Below are 14310 nucleotides of genomic sequence, written 5' to 3' on the forward strand. Positions count from 1 at the left end.
CTTGCTTTGTCTCATTTTATCACAGTCTGAGATTAAACTTGGTTGACGTTGGTATTCTGTGAAATTGTTTGTCTAATAGGAGAATAACACGGCCATAACTTTAAGCGCCTCCAGCTTCTGAAATCTGGATGTTGCTTTTTTCCCCCTTAAGTGTATCACAAGCAGCTATACTTTTGTGGGAAAGGAGTGAGAGGAGAAATAGGAGTAAGCAGAAGATAGAGACATTTCTGTTCTCTGCAGACTCTTGTATGTGCATGTGGCAGGCCTGTCTCCCTTCAGGGGACTCCCCCTTCTTCACCATCCTTCATGTCAGGATGGGGTGAGGGCTGAAGCCTGTGGATGTAAGACTTTTTTTTTTTTTTTCACCTTCTCCTCTAGTGGGCTAAGCCAAGTTCCACACTGTGGCTCCTCTTTCTACCAGGGGAAGGGTCTGAGGAGAAAGCTACCTCCCTTGACCTTCAGGTTTTCAGGGAGCTGTGGTTTTGCTGGGAATAATCCATTCAGGGGCCTTCAAAAATGCCTTCACAGAAGTTTCCCTGTTGAAGGAAGGGAATTAGTTCCTCACATATGTTCCCAGAACAAATCCTACTCCTTCAAAGAAAAAACTGGGGGATAAAATCTAGGGGAGAAGTCCACGTTAAACTCCTCACTTATCCCCACCCCAAATATCTTGCCGACTCTTCCTAAAATTCCATCAATTAAAGACTTGCTTAAAGAAGCAAACCTTCCTGGGTAGACTGTAAGGGGGGGAAGGAAGAAAGAAAAGGGAGGTGTTTCTTCTGTGATTTGTGGTTAAGTGTAGGTAACTGCACAGACTGCTATGCTGTAACAACCAGTCAAGAGGCGGGGAAAGCTCTAGGCCATGGGGAGTTGGGTGGCAGGGGTCGGATGAGCAAAAGGGGTCCAGAAGAGTTCTGAAGCCAAGGGCACGTTTGGAAGGGCAGGTGTGGGGAGGTTCCCTGGTGAGGGAAAGAGGGTGGGAGAAACAGACAGCCAACGACTGCATAGTGCGGGTAGGGGACCAGAAAAGTTTGTAGGACGTGCCAAGAGAAGGAAGGGATCTTCTCTCAGCCAGCCAGGTTTAATTAGGTGAGTGACAGCGCTTACGTCAGCATCCTGTCCTGCCTGAGTGGGAAGCAGAGAGCTGAGACATCAGCAAACAGAAGAAATAGGCACTGAATTTTCCTTATTTATTTTGCCTGTATTGGTTATATAATCCTCATATTTTATTAGGTGTTCTGCCTGCCATCTGCCACGGAATGTGTACCTTCCATTCACCAGAATGAGGGGAATAATAATGTTCCAGGATAAGGAGGAAAGAATCACTTGATAACTTTGTAATGAGCAGGTGAGGATTTCTGAAGCAGTAATGTGGGGGCTGACCAAAGGGGAAACAATAGTCAGTGGAAAGCAACGTTTTGAATAAAATCCAAAGCAGGAAGTGCTCTGATAGGTTAGATTTTTGTTTTTGTATACATATATAACCTTCTCGAACATGAACTGAATCTTAACTTTAAATAAAAACTCTTTTCTCCCCTATTATTGAACACATATGCAGATAAATCCATTTTTCTTACCCTGAGGCAGAACATAATAAAACAACAAAGATAAGGAGTACTTTTAAGAGCCATGACTCTTATTGTATTCACAAAATTATATTTCCTTGAAAATACTGTTCTCTTCAAATCTTAATTTATACCTTCAGTATAACACATTTCATGTTACTAAGTGAAGTAATCTTATCCATGTTTGTGTGGCAGAGAAATACATGTATTTATTCAATTCACGGATGAAGAAAATATCTACCTCCATAGTTCTTAAAAACTGATATTATATATGTGTGTGTGTGTGTGTGGTATGTGTGTCTATGTCTATATACATGTCTATATGTATGTATATATCCATTTACGTAGTACTTCTTAAATGTCTTTGAATAAAGTTTTACACATTATTTTGGTAATTCAGCTGTTCAGATTTTCTGTTTTTCATAAATTATTTTATTTTTTTGTTTTTTCCATAAAGTATTTTAAATTTTGATTTACATAGTGTCCAATGCCTATCAAGAGTTATATAGTATAGCTGGTGACATCTAGTGGTTAAAATGATAATTACATACAACATGATGCACTCCGCTTTGCTGATTATTCACAAGCCTCAAACTCCATGGAAGAAACCAGTGTCAGTTGGAGTTCCTGGTTGTAACCAACCAAAACGAAATCTCACTGACTTGAGCAGAAAAGTGCTGTCCCATAACGATGCTGCCACTTAACACCAACACCAGGGCTATCTGGTTCTGGATACCTCTACAGGCACTGCCACTCCTGGATATGGGAACGTCTGGCACCACCACCATTCAGACTCTTTGATTCCTAAAATCTCAATTCAGAGTCTGGAGTAGGAAAAAAAGACACACACACACACACACACACACACACACACAGAGATCTAGAGCAGGATGGATCCTGGCCACAAACACACATTAGTACCCTAACTGCAAGAGAGCCTGGGAAAGCATCTGGACATCTGGGCTTACTTAAAAGTTATTGTAAGATTAAATGAGATGAGTATTTTATTTTATTTTATTTTTGAGATGAATATTTTATAAAGTACTTATAAAGTAATATTTTATAAAGTACTTATAAAGTAATATTTATAAAGTACTTAAGCATGGTGCCCAGGATTTGATGAGTTTTCCAAAATGAGAGTTGATATAATTTGCATTTTTTAAAATTCAATCATGAGCTTTTTTTTTGAGGGTAAGGACCACATCTTGTTCATTCTGTATTCTGCACATAGGGCCTGAAGTTCCATGAATGTTTACCGAATTGCACTGCTTGCCTCTGAGGAGAAGCTCCGTCACTATCCTTGCTTCTATATCTCAATTTATTTATATTCAAACCTTTAAATAAAAAGCACTTTAAAATATAAATATGGAACAACAATAAAATCATCCAGTATTTGAGACTTTTTCCTCCAAATATCACTAATAGAAAAATACATCTCCCTACAGGTCTTCCACAGTATATTAAAGCAGAAGATAAGATTTTATCTTATCATGAAAGTATTATCTGAAGGACAATTAAGGTTTTGTGCTGTTCAACCAATACATCTCACATCATGGCTGCTCATACTCTTCATTCTGAAGTCTATCTCTTCTCTGAAACCTGCCCGACTTCCAATTTATCAAAGGAAACCTTTTATAGCTGCTTGGAATGCTCCAACGGATCAGTGTTTGGTAAAATACAATATAGGACTAAATTTGAAAATGTTTCAGGTGATTGGAAGCCCACTGGCCAAGGCCAGGGGGCAAAATGTCACTATATTTTATGTCAACAGACTGGGATACTATCCATGGTATACATCCCAGGGGGTTCCCATTAATGGGGGTCTCCCCCAGAACATAAGCTTGCAAGTGCATCTAGAAAAAGCTGACCAAGATATTAATTATTACATCCCTGCTGAAGATTTCAGTGGCCTTGCTGTTATAGACTGGGAATACTGGCGACCCCAGTGGGCCCGTAACTGGAACACAAAAGATGTTTACAGACAGAAGTCAAGAAAGCTTATTTCTGATATGCAAGAGAACGTATCAGCTACTGATATTGAATACTTAGCCAAAGCAACATTTGAAGAAAGTGCAAAAGCTTTCATGAAGGAAACCATCGAACTGGGAATGAGGAGTAGACCCAAGGGCCTCTGGGGTTATTATTTATATCCGGATTGCCACAATTATAATGTTTATGCCCCGAATTATACTGGGTCATGCCCAGAAGAGGAAGTTTTGAGAAACAATGAGCTCTCTTGGCTCTGGAATAGCAGTGCTGCTTTATATCCTTCTATTGGTGTCAGAAAATCTCTTGGCGACAACGAAAACATTTTGCTTTTCTCGCAATTTCGAGTGCATGAATCCATGAGGATCTCCACCATGACATCCCATGATTATGCTCTGCCTGTATTCGTCTACACAAGGTTAGGCTACAGAAATGAACCTCTATTTTTTCTTTCTAAGGTAAGATACCCCTTGCCAAAGATGGGGGGGGTGGTTTCCTCCCTGTCTTTAAAAGAGACTTTTTTTTTTTTTTTTTTTAAGATTTCATCTATTTATTTGAGAATGAGAGCATGAGCAGGGGGAGGAGCAAAGGAAGAGGGAAAAGCAGACTCCTCACTGAGCAGGGAGCCTGCCAGGAGGATCCCAGGACCCTCAGGCCATGACCTTAGCCAGAGGCAGATGCTTAACAGACTGAGCCACCCAGGGTGCCCCCTCAAAGAGACATTTCTTTGTTAATTGTGTTATTTGAGGAATTCCCAATTAGTGGTCTTTTAGAAAGCAGAATAATTGTTCCTTCATTTTTTTTTTTTTAAGATTTTATTTATTTATTTGACAGAGATTACAAGTAGGCAGAGAGGTAGGCAGAGAGAGGAGGAAGCAGGCTCCCACTGAGCAGAGAGCCCAATGCAGGGATCGATCCCAGGACTCTGAGATCATGACCTGACCTGAAGGCAGAGGCTTAACCCACTGAGTCACCAGGCACCCCCATAATTGTTCCTTTGATTAGCCATCCTTTTAGACTCTTCATTTATGCCAACTGAATTTTAATTATTTATTATTCTTTTAAGGAACATGTTATGGAGGGAAGGTTAAAAGGCAATGAAAGCAACTCCTCCCCACTTCCTCCCCAGCTTTGATGGTGCTCCCTCATGACTGGCCTTTATTGAAGCAGTTGGTGGTGGACAGACTGGAAAATCAGAGAGGATATTTTAAAATGGAGTAGTTTGCCCTCATATTTGGAAGTGTAATTGGAAGCATTCTTGCTTCTGGCCTTACCATCTAATGTCAAGAAAAAAAAATGTTTTCTTTTTAATGCATAATACCAGTTTTGATAAAAGGTATAAGGGAGGCACAGTAATGTGAATCTATGTAGTCCTACTGAACTTAGAAATGGTGAAGGGAGTAAATATTATGTGTCTTCTTACCACAATTAAAAAGTTTTTAAAAATAAATAAAATTCAATCATAAATTCATCACTAGAAGATGGTTTTGCAACCCTAGGGTAAAACTTACAAATACAAGTTTTATTATTTTACTACTGTAGCCAAAGGCCTCCCACAAACCATAAGGGTAACTTTTAAAATAGATGAACTTTCAGCTCAGTTTTCTCTCCCTTCTTCTCCCTTTGCTACTCTGGTAACTCAAAAGGAACCTTCTTGAGATAAACACTTAAATGTAGATGCTGCTCTACTGGCCGAACTTCAATAAGTATGTGTAAACTTTCTTTTTAATTTCTTTTTTAAGATTTACTTATTTATTTATTTGACAGAGAGAGAGAACAAGTAGGCAGAGCAGCAGGCAGAGAGGGGGAAGCAGGCTCCTGACTGAGCAGAGAGCCCGATGTGGGGCTCGATTCCAGGACCCTGGGATCATGACCTGAGCTGAAGGCAGCGGCTTAACCCACTGAGCCACCCAGACGCCCCTGTGTGAACTTGTTCAGGCCTTCACATGGGTGGTGCAGTGATATTTTTAGGTATTACTGGATACCATCAGTTTATCACATTTCCTCCTTCTCCACCATTGCAAGTTTCAAATCACCAGAGTATATTTTAATACACTTATGCTTAGAGATGCTCTGACTGTGAAGCCTCCAAAGAGTGAGGCTCAGGAAACCCAGATGAGGGCTTTGGCATGACTAGTAGGTATCTACAGAGCATATAGCGAATACAGCCTAATCCTCAGAAGAAGAAAAGGCACAGATGTATCAGGATTTGGTAAATGCTATTCCTTGGACATCATTAATGAGATGAGTAAGAAGAGAAAAGTCTCCACTGTGAACTGATATTTGTACTTCCCAGAAAAGGCATCAACAAATGATTAAGAATGATAGGAATTAGTATCACCTGGGAGGCTTAAAAAGTCCTCTAGATCTTCTTGACCCTGGAACTGAAAGTTAAATATTACTTTCTTCTGTGAAACTTCTTTCCTTTTTTATATTTCGCTTAAACAAGTTTCTATCTTTGATGGTAATAAATTTACTTTTAGAAGAAACAATAAACTTTAAGGGAAAAGTGTTCATTTTGAAAGATTAGATTACACTACTGATACATTCTGCACATTTGATAAACCTAGATAAGCTTCCTTGAGTAGCTACAGCCTCAAAAATATTTGTTTTAAGAAAAGAAGGAACAACAGTTAGGGTCTCATCAAGAAACAGTTTTCTTTTGCAGTCCCAAGAATCATTCGGTATCATTCTGAAAATTTCAGAATGGTAAAGTACTTCCAAATGTTTTATACCATTAGTTTACCCACCATTTTATTCTATCCTCCATTAAAATCTGCCCACAAAATTTTAAAAACCTGACATTCGTTTGTACCAAATCAGTAATGACTAATAATGCCTTGTGTCCATTTCTAATCTTCCAAAAGATAGCTGCAATTTATTTTTTTAAAGATTTTTAATTTTGGTGGACACCTGGGTGGCTCAGTTGTTTAAGTGGCTGCCTTCAGCTCGGGTCATGATCCCGGGGTCCTGGGATCGAGTCCTACATCAGGCTCCTTGCTCAGCAGGGAGCCTGCTTCTCTCTCTCTCTGCCACTGCCTGCCACTCTGCTTACTTCTGCTTGCTCTCTGACAAAAAAAAAATAAATAAAATCTTTAAAAAAAGATTTTTAGTTTTAATTTTATTTTTTAAAAAGATTTATTTATTTGACAGAGAGAGACACAGCGAGAGAGGGAACACAAACAGGGGGAGTGGGAGAGGGAGAAATAGACTTCCTACTGAGCAAGGAGCCCTATGCGGGGCTTGATCCCAGGACCCTGGGATCATGACCTGAGCTGAAGGCAGATGCTCAACCGACTGAGCCATCCCAGATGCCTTGACTTTTTATTTTTAAGTAATCTCTACACCCAATGTGAGGCTCAAACTTACAACCCTGAGATCAAGAGTCACATGATCCACTGTCTGAGCCAGCCAGTGCCATTATATCTGCAGTTTATAGTGTGTTTTTGTATGTGCATGTTTGTGCATGTGTACACATACATATATAGTTAGGATTAGAGAAATGATTTACCAAAAAGTAGCAGATTTCCTCACCTGTCCAACCTCAGTGCCTCATTATCTTAATAAATAAAATGAGAAGTATTACCTGCCCTATCTACTGAGCAGAAGTAATATGAAAATCAAATAAGAAAATACATATGAAAATTTGAGACACTTAAAAATATATGTGGTGCAGCTGTCACTTTTTACCAGGTACCAAAGCCTTAAACTTGGAAAGGAATATCTAAGAACAGAATCATAATCAGCAGCCGTAGTGGGACAATATAGGGGCAGTAACACCTCATTTCACATGAAAGATTGCCTACACCACTTACATATACACAACCTAAATAAAACTTGATGTTATGTTTTTAAAAATAATGAAGGGAGTTTTCTTGACTGTAGATTTAAAAATGTCTTTCCCTCTAATTAATTAGTATTTCCTCTGGTAACACGCAAGGAGCCCATTGGTGATGCCCCAGCTCCCCACAGTGGGCACCTTACTTACATGCACTGTGGAGAGCATGAGGGAGAGCCGAAGAAAATGCTAGGACTTGGAATATTTGTTGCTGTTACAGCATGCGTTGTTCCTTATTTCTTCTTTCATGTGACATCACTCACATAGCTGACACTCTCATGTGGCCCTTATCTATTCCCAGAGGCATCTTACCTGTCATTTCCCTCACTGAATAGAGCCTTGCTCTTTTGGTCCCCAAAACATAGCTGCTCTGTGATTCATTCAGCACCCTGCTCTCAGCTAGGTGACAGTGAGCTAATCTGGTAGAGAAATTTGCATTAATATCTGCTATTGACTCTTTACCTGTAGTCAACATGTGCATGAAGACTCGCCATGTTGAATCAGTTCCAATAAACTCTAAAGGACACATTGGGAAGAAACTTAACATTCCATTTTTTTTTTAAAGATTTTATTTATTTATTTGAGAGAGAGAGAGAGTGAGAGACCGCTTAAGCACACATGCAGGGGGAGAGACAGAGGGAGAGAGAAAGGCAGAAGACTCCCCATTGAGCATGGAGCCTGATGTGGGACTCAATCACAGTCCCCGGGATCATGACCTGAACCGAAGGCAGATGCTTAACTGACTGAGCCAATCAGTGTCCAGAGCATTCCTTCCTGATAATTAGCTTCAGAAAATGTGGGTTTCATGGCAAATATCTATAGCTTCCTTACTTATAACCTGTAAATGCTGTGTCTCCCACTTCCCTCTGGTGACACTGCTTTAGCCCAAAGGAATTCATGGGAGATTTGGGGTTTCCAGTTCAGCATGGGAGGAAGCTTGGAAGTTACCACACCATCCTAACAAGTAAAGAGCTAAACAGACTGGGAGCACCTGGGTGGCTCAATGGGTTGAGCCTCTGCTTTCAGCTTTGGTCATGATCTCAGGGTCCTGGGATCAAGCCCTGCATCGGGCTCTCTGCTCAGCAGGGAGTCTGCTTCCCCCTCTCTCTCTGCCTGCCTCTCTGCCTACCTGTGATCTGTCAAATGAATAAATTAAAAAAAAAAAAAAAAGCTAAACAGACTGAAAAATCAAGTCTTCTTTAAAAAAAAAAAAAAAGAAAGAAAGATAAACTTTTCTTAGATTCATGAGAAGGGAAGACATGGGGCAAATTGCTGCCCTAAAAATTCAAGAGGAAAACAGGTGAATATAGAGAATCACAACTTACTAGAACACAAACCTCTGTGGGAACCACAGCCAGAGTAGGGTAACTTGAACTATAATTGACAAATTGTTGGAGACTCAGTGAGGACCAATCTGAGAGATAAAAACTCCAGGGAACTCAGTCATGGGTAGGGATATAATTTTGTGAGTTTTCTCTCCAAAAGCTTATCAGATACTCACAGTGAATATCAGAGAAAAATCTTCTAATGTATCTGGCAGGGGCAGGAGAAAAAGAACTGTTTTGAATACTCAAGAACATTCTGTTCTTCTTAACAAGGTCTGCCTTCAGGAGACACTAACCAGTACCAAACCTACTGGGGACTTATCAGAGCCTAGGTGAACTGGGAGAAGGGAAATACCCAACTCCAGCTGGCTCTAGTCTTCCACTTGCAAGAAGGGAAATGCCTGGCTCTAACCCCATCTAGCCTGACTATCCCACCTAACAAGTGGGAAACACAACTGATCAACCTGTGAATTTCACAGTCCAGAGGCAAAGACTCACTAAAAGACCAAGAACTAATCATAGGACTACAGAACACTTCCATTTCTTCTACATCTTACTAGCACAATGCTGAGTGCCTATCTATAGCAGTTCCTTTTACCTAGTATGAGCTATTTGCCCATCAAGAAAAAATTAAATCATGTCTAGCTATTAAGAAAAAAAACTACAAGACATACTAAAAGGCAAAAACAAAATTTGAAGATATAGAGCAAGCATCACAAGCAGACGCAGATATGGCAGGGATGCTGGAATTATCAGACCGGAAATTTAAAACAACTCTAGTGAATATGCAAAGGGCTCTAATAGATAAAGTAGACAGGCATGCAAAACAGATGGGCAATGTAAGCACAGAGCTAGAAATGCTACAAAAGAATCAAAAAGGAATGTTACGGATGAAAAACACTATAGCAGAAATGAAGAGTGTCTTTGATGGGCTTTAGACTGCACAGGGCTGGGGAAAGATTTCCAGAGCCTCAGGATGTCTCAATAGAAACCGCTGAAACTAAATAGCAAAGAGAACAAAGGCTGGGAAAACAAAACAAAACAAAACAAACCCCAGAAAAGAACATTCAAGAACTATGGGGCAGCTGAAAAAGGTGTAACATACATGTAATAGTAATTCATGGAAGGCCACTGGGGGATTTGGTCCCTCTGGTCACATGATGTGATCATGGCTTCACTAACTTCAAAGTGAGTGGAAGGAGGTTCCCTGCTCCTTGTATCTTTGCCAAAAGAGGCAATGGGTGTAGACCCAGCAGAGTCCTCAATCTGAGCATTACACAGCTGGAGCCTCCCATATCCACCATATCATAGATAATTTTCAAAAACATTTCACTTCCCCTATCTCACGAGAGCCTCATGAAAACTTCCTTTCTTGTTATGTCAGCTCTGACCTAGTCAGCAGACTCCGTGGTCACAGAAATGGAAATGGATCTGAACCTGAAAGGGAAAGTCATTTAACCCAAAATCTCCACCCTTCTTGAAAACATCCAGAAGAATAAAACTTAAGACACGGAGACTGTAAAACCTTTGAGTGGACCATAAAAGTGAACAGATAAGAAGATGTATCCCTCAAGTGTTGATTTTAATAGAAAAGGTCCCAGGCAAAATATAATTATAAAGTTCTGCTTTTATTTCCCAGCAAATCACCCAGTTACATTTTCCAGCATGTAACTGATGGAAATTCATCCTTGGAGTAAAAGGTGAATGCTTAGGATCCTAAACCGTCAGAGAATATACTATAATTTAATAAACTTATCTAGGAAACCTACCACAGGACCTTAAATTAGGAAACCAACTGCATACCTTCAACTCCTAATTTCCTTCTTAAATGGCCTCAATCCATGTTAATCCTTAAACACTTAAATCCTTTAGGATGACAAAGCCAAAAATCCCCTACTGAAGTTTTGTTTTCATTTACTTAACATACAGAGAAAAAGTCGGCACCTCTATCATGACTGGATGAGTCATAAATAAAGCCCATGAAGTCAGGTACATTGAAATCAGACACAAATAGCTTCAGAGATCAAACATAAGGGTGGACCAAATCATAGCCTATAGGTCCTTAACACTGAGTCGCTTTGTCTGGCCTTGGGATCCAAAGGACACAAAACCCCTCTGGGTCCCTGCAGAGGCGAAGTCCTCCCGGGAGTGTTGCAAATTGGGAAGAGAATTTAGTTAAGAGGAATGTGAGGTATTCTCCAAATTTGAAAAAAAAACTTTCAGATTCTATTTCTGGGTCATGTACATATGGCTGGTTTGTGTGTATTAGCCCCAGTTGACTTTGATTAGACAGCTTCTGGTGGCTATTTCTAGGCTGTCATCAAAATGATATCCTATTTGGCAAAATGCAAGTTTTTCTTTAGAAATATTTAGTATGTTTTCCCATACGATTATGGAGTGTGATTTTTGAGCCTTGGTTTATTCAGCATTTGTGTTACTCTAAGAACGTGGAGAATCCTCCTATTATATTGCACTCAGTCTCTAATCCTAATCCCTGGAGTACTGTTTTTATATCACGAATAATGAACTCTGATCTCTTCAATCTAGCAAGATCTAATCAGTACCATTGGAGAAAGTGCTGCCTTGGGAGCGGCAGGCATTGTCATCTGGGGAGACATGAATTTAACTTCATCTGAGGTAAGGCGGAACCTTGAAGGTATAGTTAATATTATTTAAAGTATTTGCTCTTTCCTGGGATAGTTAACTCCAGTCGAAGCTCTAATGGCTCCCACAATAAACTAGCTTTAGAATTAAAGTCTAAATCAATGCCTAATAATTGAAGGAGCTCAGTAGTATTATTTCCTTTTGTTAAGACAGTAATCATAATACTGACATTGGTTGGCTACTTATTATGTGCTCAGATTGTGCTAAATGCTTTTTGTTTTGGATTTGCTCACTTACTGGCCATAATAACCCTTATGAGGTAGGCACTGCCATCCTCATTTATTGATGAAGAAACAAGAGAGGAAATCCAACCAGGGTAACAGCTAGTTAGGCTACTTAACTGGTGAAGCTGGCATTAACCACAGTTTGACTCTGGAGAATTTGCATTTAACTACAACATTAAATGTGTTATATCCTATTTTGAGAAGAAGAAACAGATGGTAAGTTTTTAATCTCTGCATTGAATCTATTTTTCCCCTGTGGGGAAATTAGCTGAAAATTAATAGCATTTAAAGTGAGATGTATAGCTCTCTTCAAATTTCTCCCAGCTCAGATATTATTTACTCTAAGAAGTCTTTCTAGTTTTTCCCAATCCATATTAGTCACAATCTCTTCTGTATTTCCAGATGCTATTTGTTTATATTTCTACAGTATGATACATTTGCCTGGAATTGTAATACTTGTATCCTCAACACTTTTTGTTAAATTGAATTTTTTGCAAGTTCGTGATGATCTGATAATACTCTGAGAAGTGCACCGGTTCAATTTGTTGCCGTCAAGATCTCTTTCATGAAACTGTTTGTTTTAACCTGACTTTTAAGCTGACAATATCAGCTTAAAAAAAGCTGATATTGTCAGCTTAAAAGTCTCCCCTGTCTAATATAAGAATTAGGTAGAAGTGGAAAGAATCAATTCTTACCTCTCTAGGTGTTAATATTTCCTCTCCAGCCTGTGTGGCTGGTGAGAGGAAGCAGAGGGCACAAACCAGGTGGCCTCTGTTCAGAACACATAATAGGAACCATAAAAAAAAAAAAAAAAAAGACCTAGTCAGGCTTTCCCGTGTTTGAATTATATACAGAAGTCCAGAACCCAGGGCAGTTGATATTTGAGTGTAATTGACAGGAAAATCCAGGAACCTACCGGTTGACTGTTAACAATAAATCAGTTATACTATGAGGATTCAGGTTTCTACACAAGTATGAAAGGTGCAGAACACCCCAAAAAGCAGCCAGAGGACAGCGGCTCTGGCATGAGTTGTAATCTGGGTTTGTTCTTTTTTTCCACACCCATTAAGTTGGGGGCTAGGAGGAGGAAAAAAGGAGGTAAATTGGAAGAAGGCAGGGTCCTTATATGATGACTATGGGACCCATTTGCAAGTTCAGTGGCTTAGCTCCCTTGTACCCTATTCTCCATCTCCTGCCCCTGGGACCTTTCATCCTTTCTGATCAGCTCCCCTGTGTTTTAGCACCTGAGCCTCAGAGATCAACCAGCTGGAGCCAAGATGTTAGGTTTCACTCAAGGTCAAAGAACTGCCTTGGGGGCCTAGATGCTCAAACCCTATCAGTGCCCAAACCCACTAAAGCCCATTTGTTTCCACATTTCTAGGGCAACTGTACAAAGGTGAAGCAGTACGTGAGTTCTGATTTAGGGAGCTACATAGTCAACGTGACGCGAGCAGCTGAGGTATGCAGCCTTCACCTCTGCAGGGGGAACGGGAGATGCAGAAGGAGAGTATGGAAAGCCCCGGATTACCTTCACCTGAACCCTGCAAGTTACCATATAGAGGCCTCCGAGGATGGAGACTTTATTGTGAAAGGAAAAGCATCGGCTACAGACCTGGAAGTGATGGAGAAGAAATTTTCCTGTCATTGCTATCGGGGTTACGAAGGAGCCGATTGCAGAAGGACCAAGATGGCTGACGGGGGCTCCAGGGTTTTCTCTTTTCCTGGCTCACTGATGACACTGTGCCTGCTGGTCTTATCAGGTTCTCAGAGAGCTTGGTTGTGAGATAGTTGAATTTAAAGGGAGATTTACAGCTTATAGCGTAATCTCCTAGAGAAGGGATGAAACTTAGGATGGGTTTTTTTCCTTCTGAAAGCCACTGAGAGGTATCCTAAGTAGACATTATGTATGTCACTTAACATAAACACGAGCCCCGCATCGGGCTCTCTGCTCTGTGAGAAGCCTGCTTCCTCCTCTCTCTCTGCCTGCGTCTTGCCGACTTCTGATCTCTGTCACATAAATAAATAAATTAAATCTTTAAAAAAAAAAAAAACATAAACACGAACATATTGCTTTATTTGGCTCTGATTTGGCTAAGAAACCAGATCCATGAATAAAATCAGTACAGTCTTCATTACTCTGGAATGTTAAGTTGTATTTAAACCAGACCTAGTTTATTTTCATCTTTATATGAATGTCTGTGTGTGTACATATACATATTAAATTATTGATTTCAAAGTCTGGTTTTTCTGGTCAGCAATGTATTACGAACAGATGACTAAGTAATCATCTGATTCCATAGAAGAGGTATGAGTTGGTCACTTGATCTACTGAAAGGAACCAAAGGCAACATTCCTTGTTCAGCCTGAGGTTCACTCTGGGCTTCTGTTCCTCACCTGAGCACACCGACTGCAGAACCAGGTCCTGATGTGGCTTCTCATGGAGGTGCAGAGACTGAGGCAAGGGGAACTGTTCCCAACTCATTGCAAAGCCATCTATTCCAATATGGCGCTTCTCTCACCCACTACGAGTCCTTCTCTCACAGACCCTGGCAATTTAAAGAGGATAGTATTCACACTTGCCTAGGCTGACATTGCTCTAGGTCCAGAAACTGATGTCATGCTAATAAAAAGGTGGTTGGTGTCTTTTGCAAGCAAAATCATCACTAAAAAAATATTTAATAAACACTTAAGGGACCCAGAAGTGCTAC

The 14310-nt window shown here is 40.2% G+C and overlaps 1 protein-coding gene across 1 annotated transcript; it reads left to right on the plus strand.

Moving 5' to 3' along the window:
* The first annotated feature begins 3055 nt into the window (after positions 1-3055).
* LOC122905438 (hyaluronidase-4) lies at positions 3056-13385 on the plus strand. The gene is made up of 3 exons (XM_044247021.1): positions 3056-4009; positions 11262-11351; positions 12984-13385. The coding sequence occupies exons 1-3, from the start codon at positions 3056-3058 to the stop codon at positions 13383-13385; spliced, it is 1446 nt and encodes a 481-aa protein (XP_044102956.1).
* Positions 13386-14310: the final 925 nt, after the last annotated feature.

Source organism: Neovison vison, chromosome 4, assembly GCF_020171115.1.
Source record: "Neovison vison isolate M4711 chromosome 4, ASM_NN_V1, whole genome shotgun sequence".
Lineage (NCBI taxonomy): Eukaryota > Metazoa > Chordata > Mammalia > Carnivora > Mustelidae > Neogale > Neogale vison.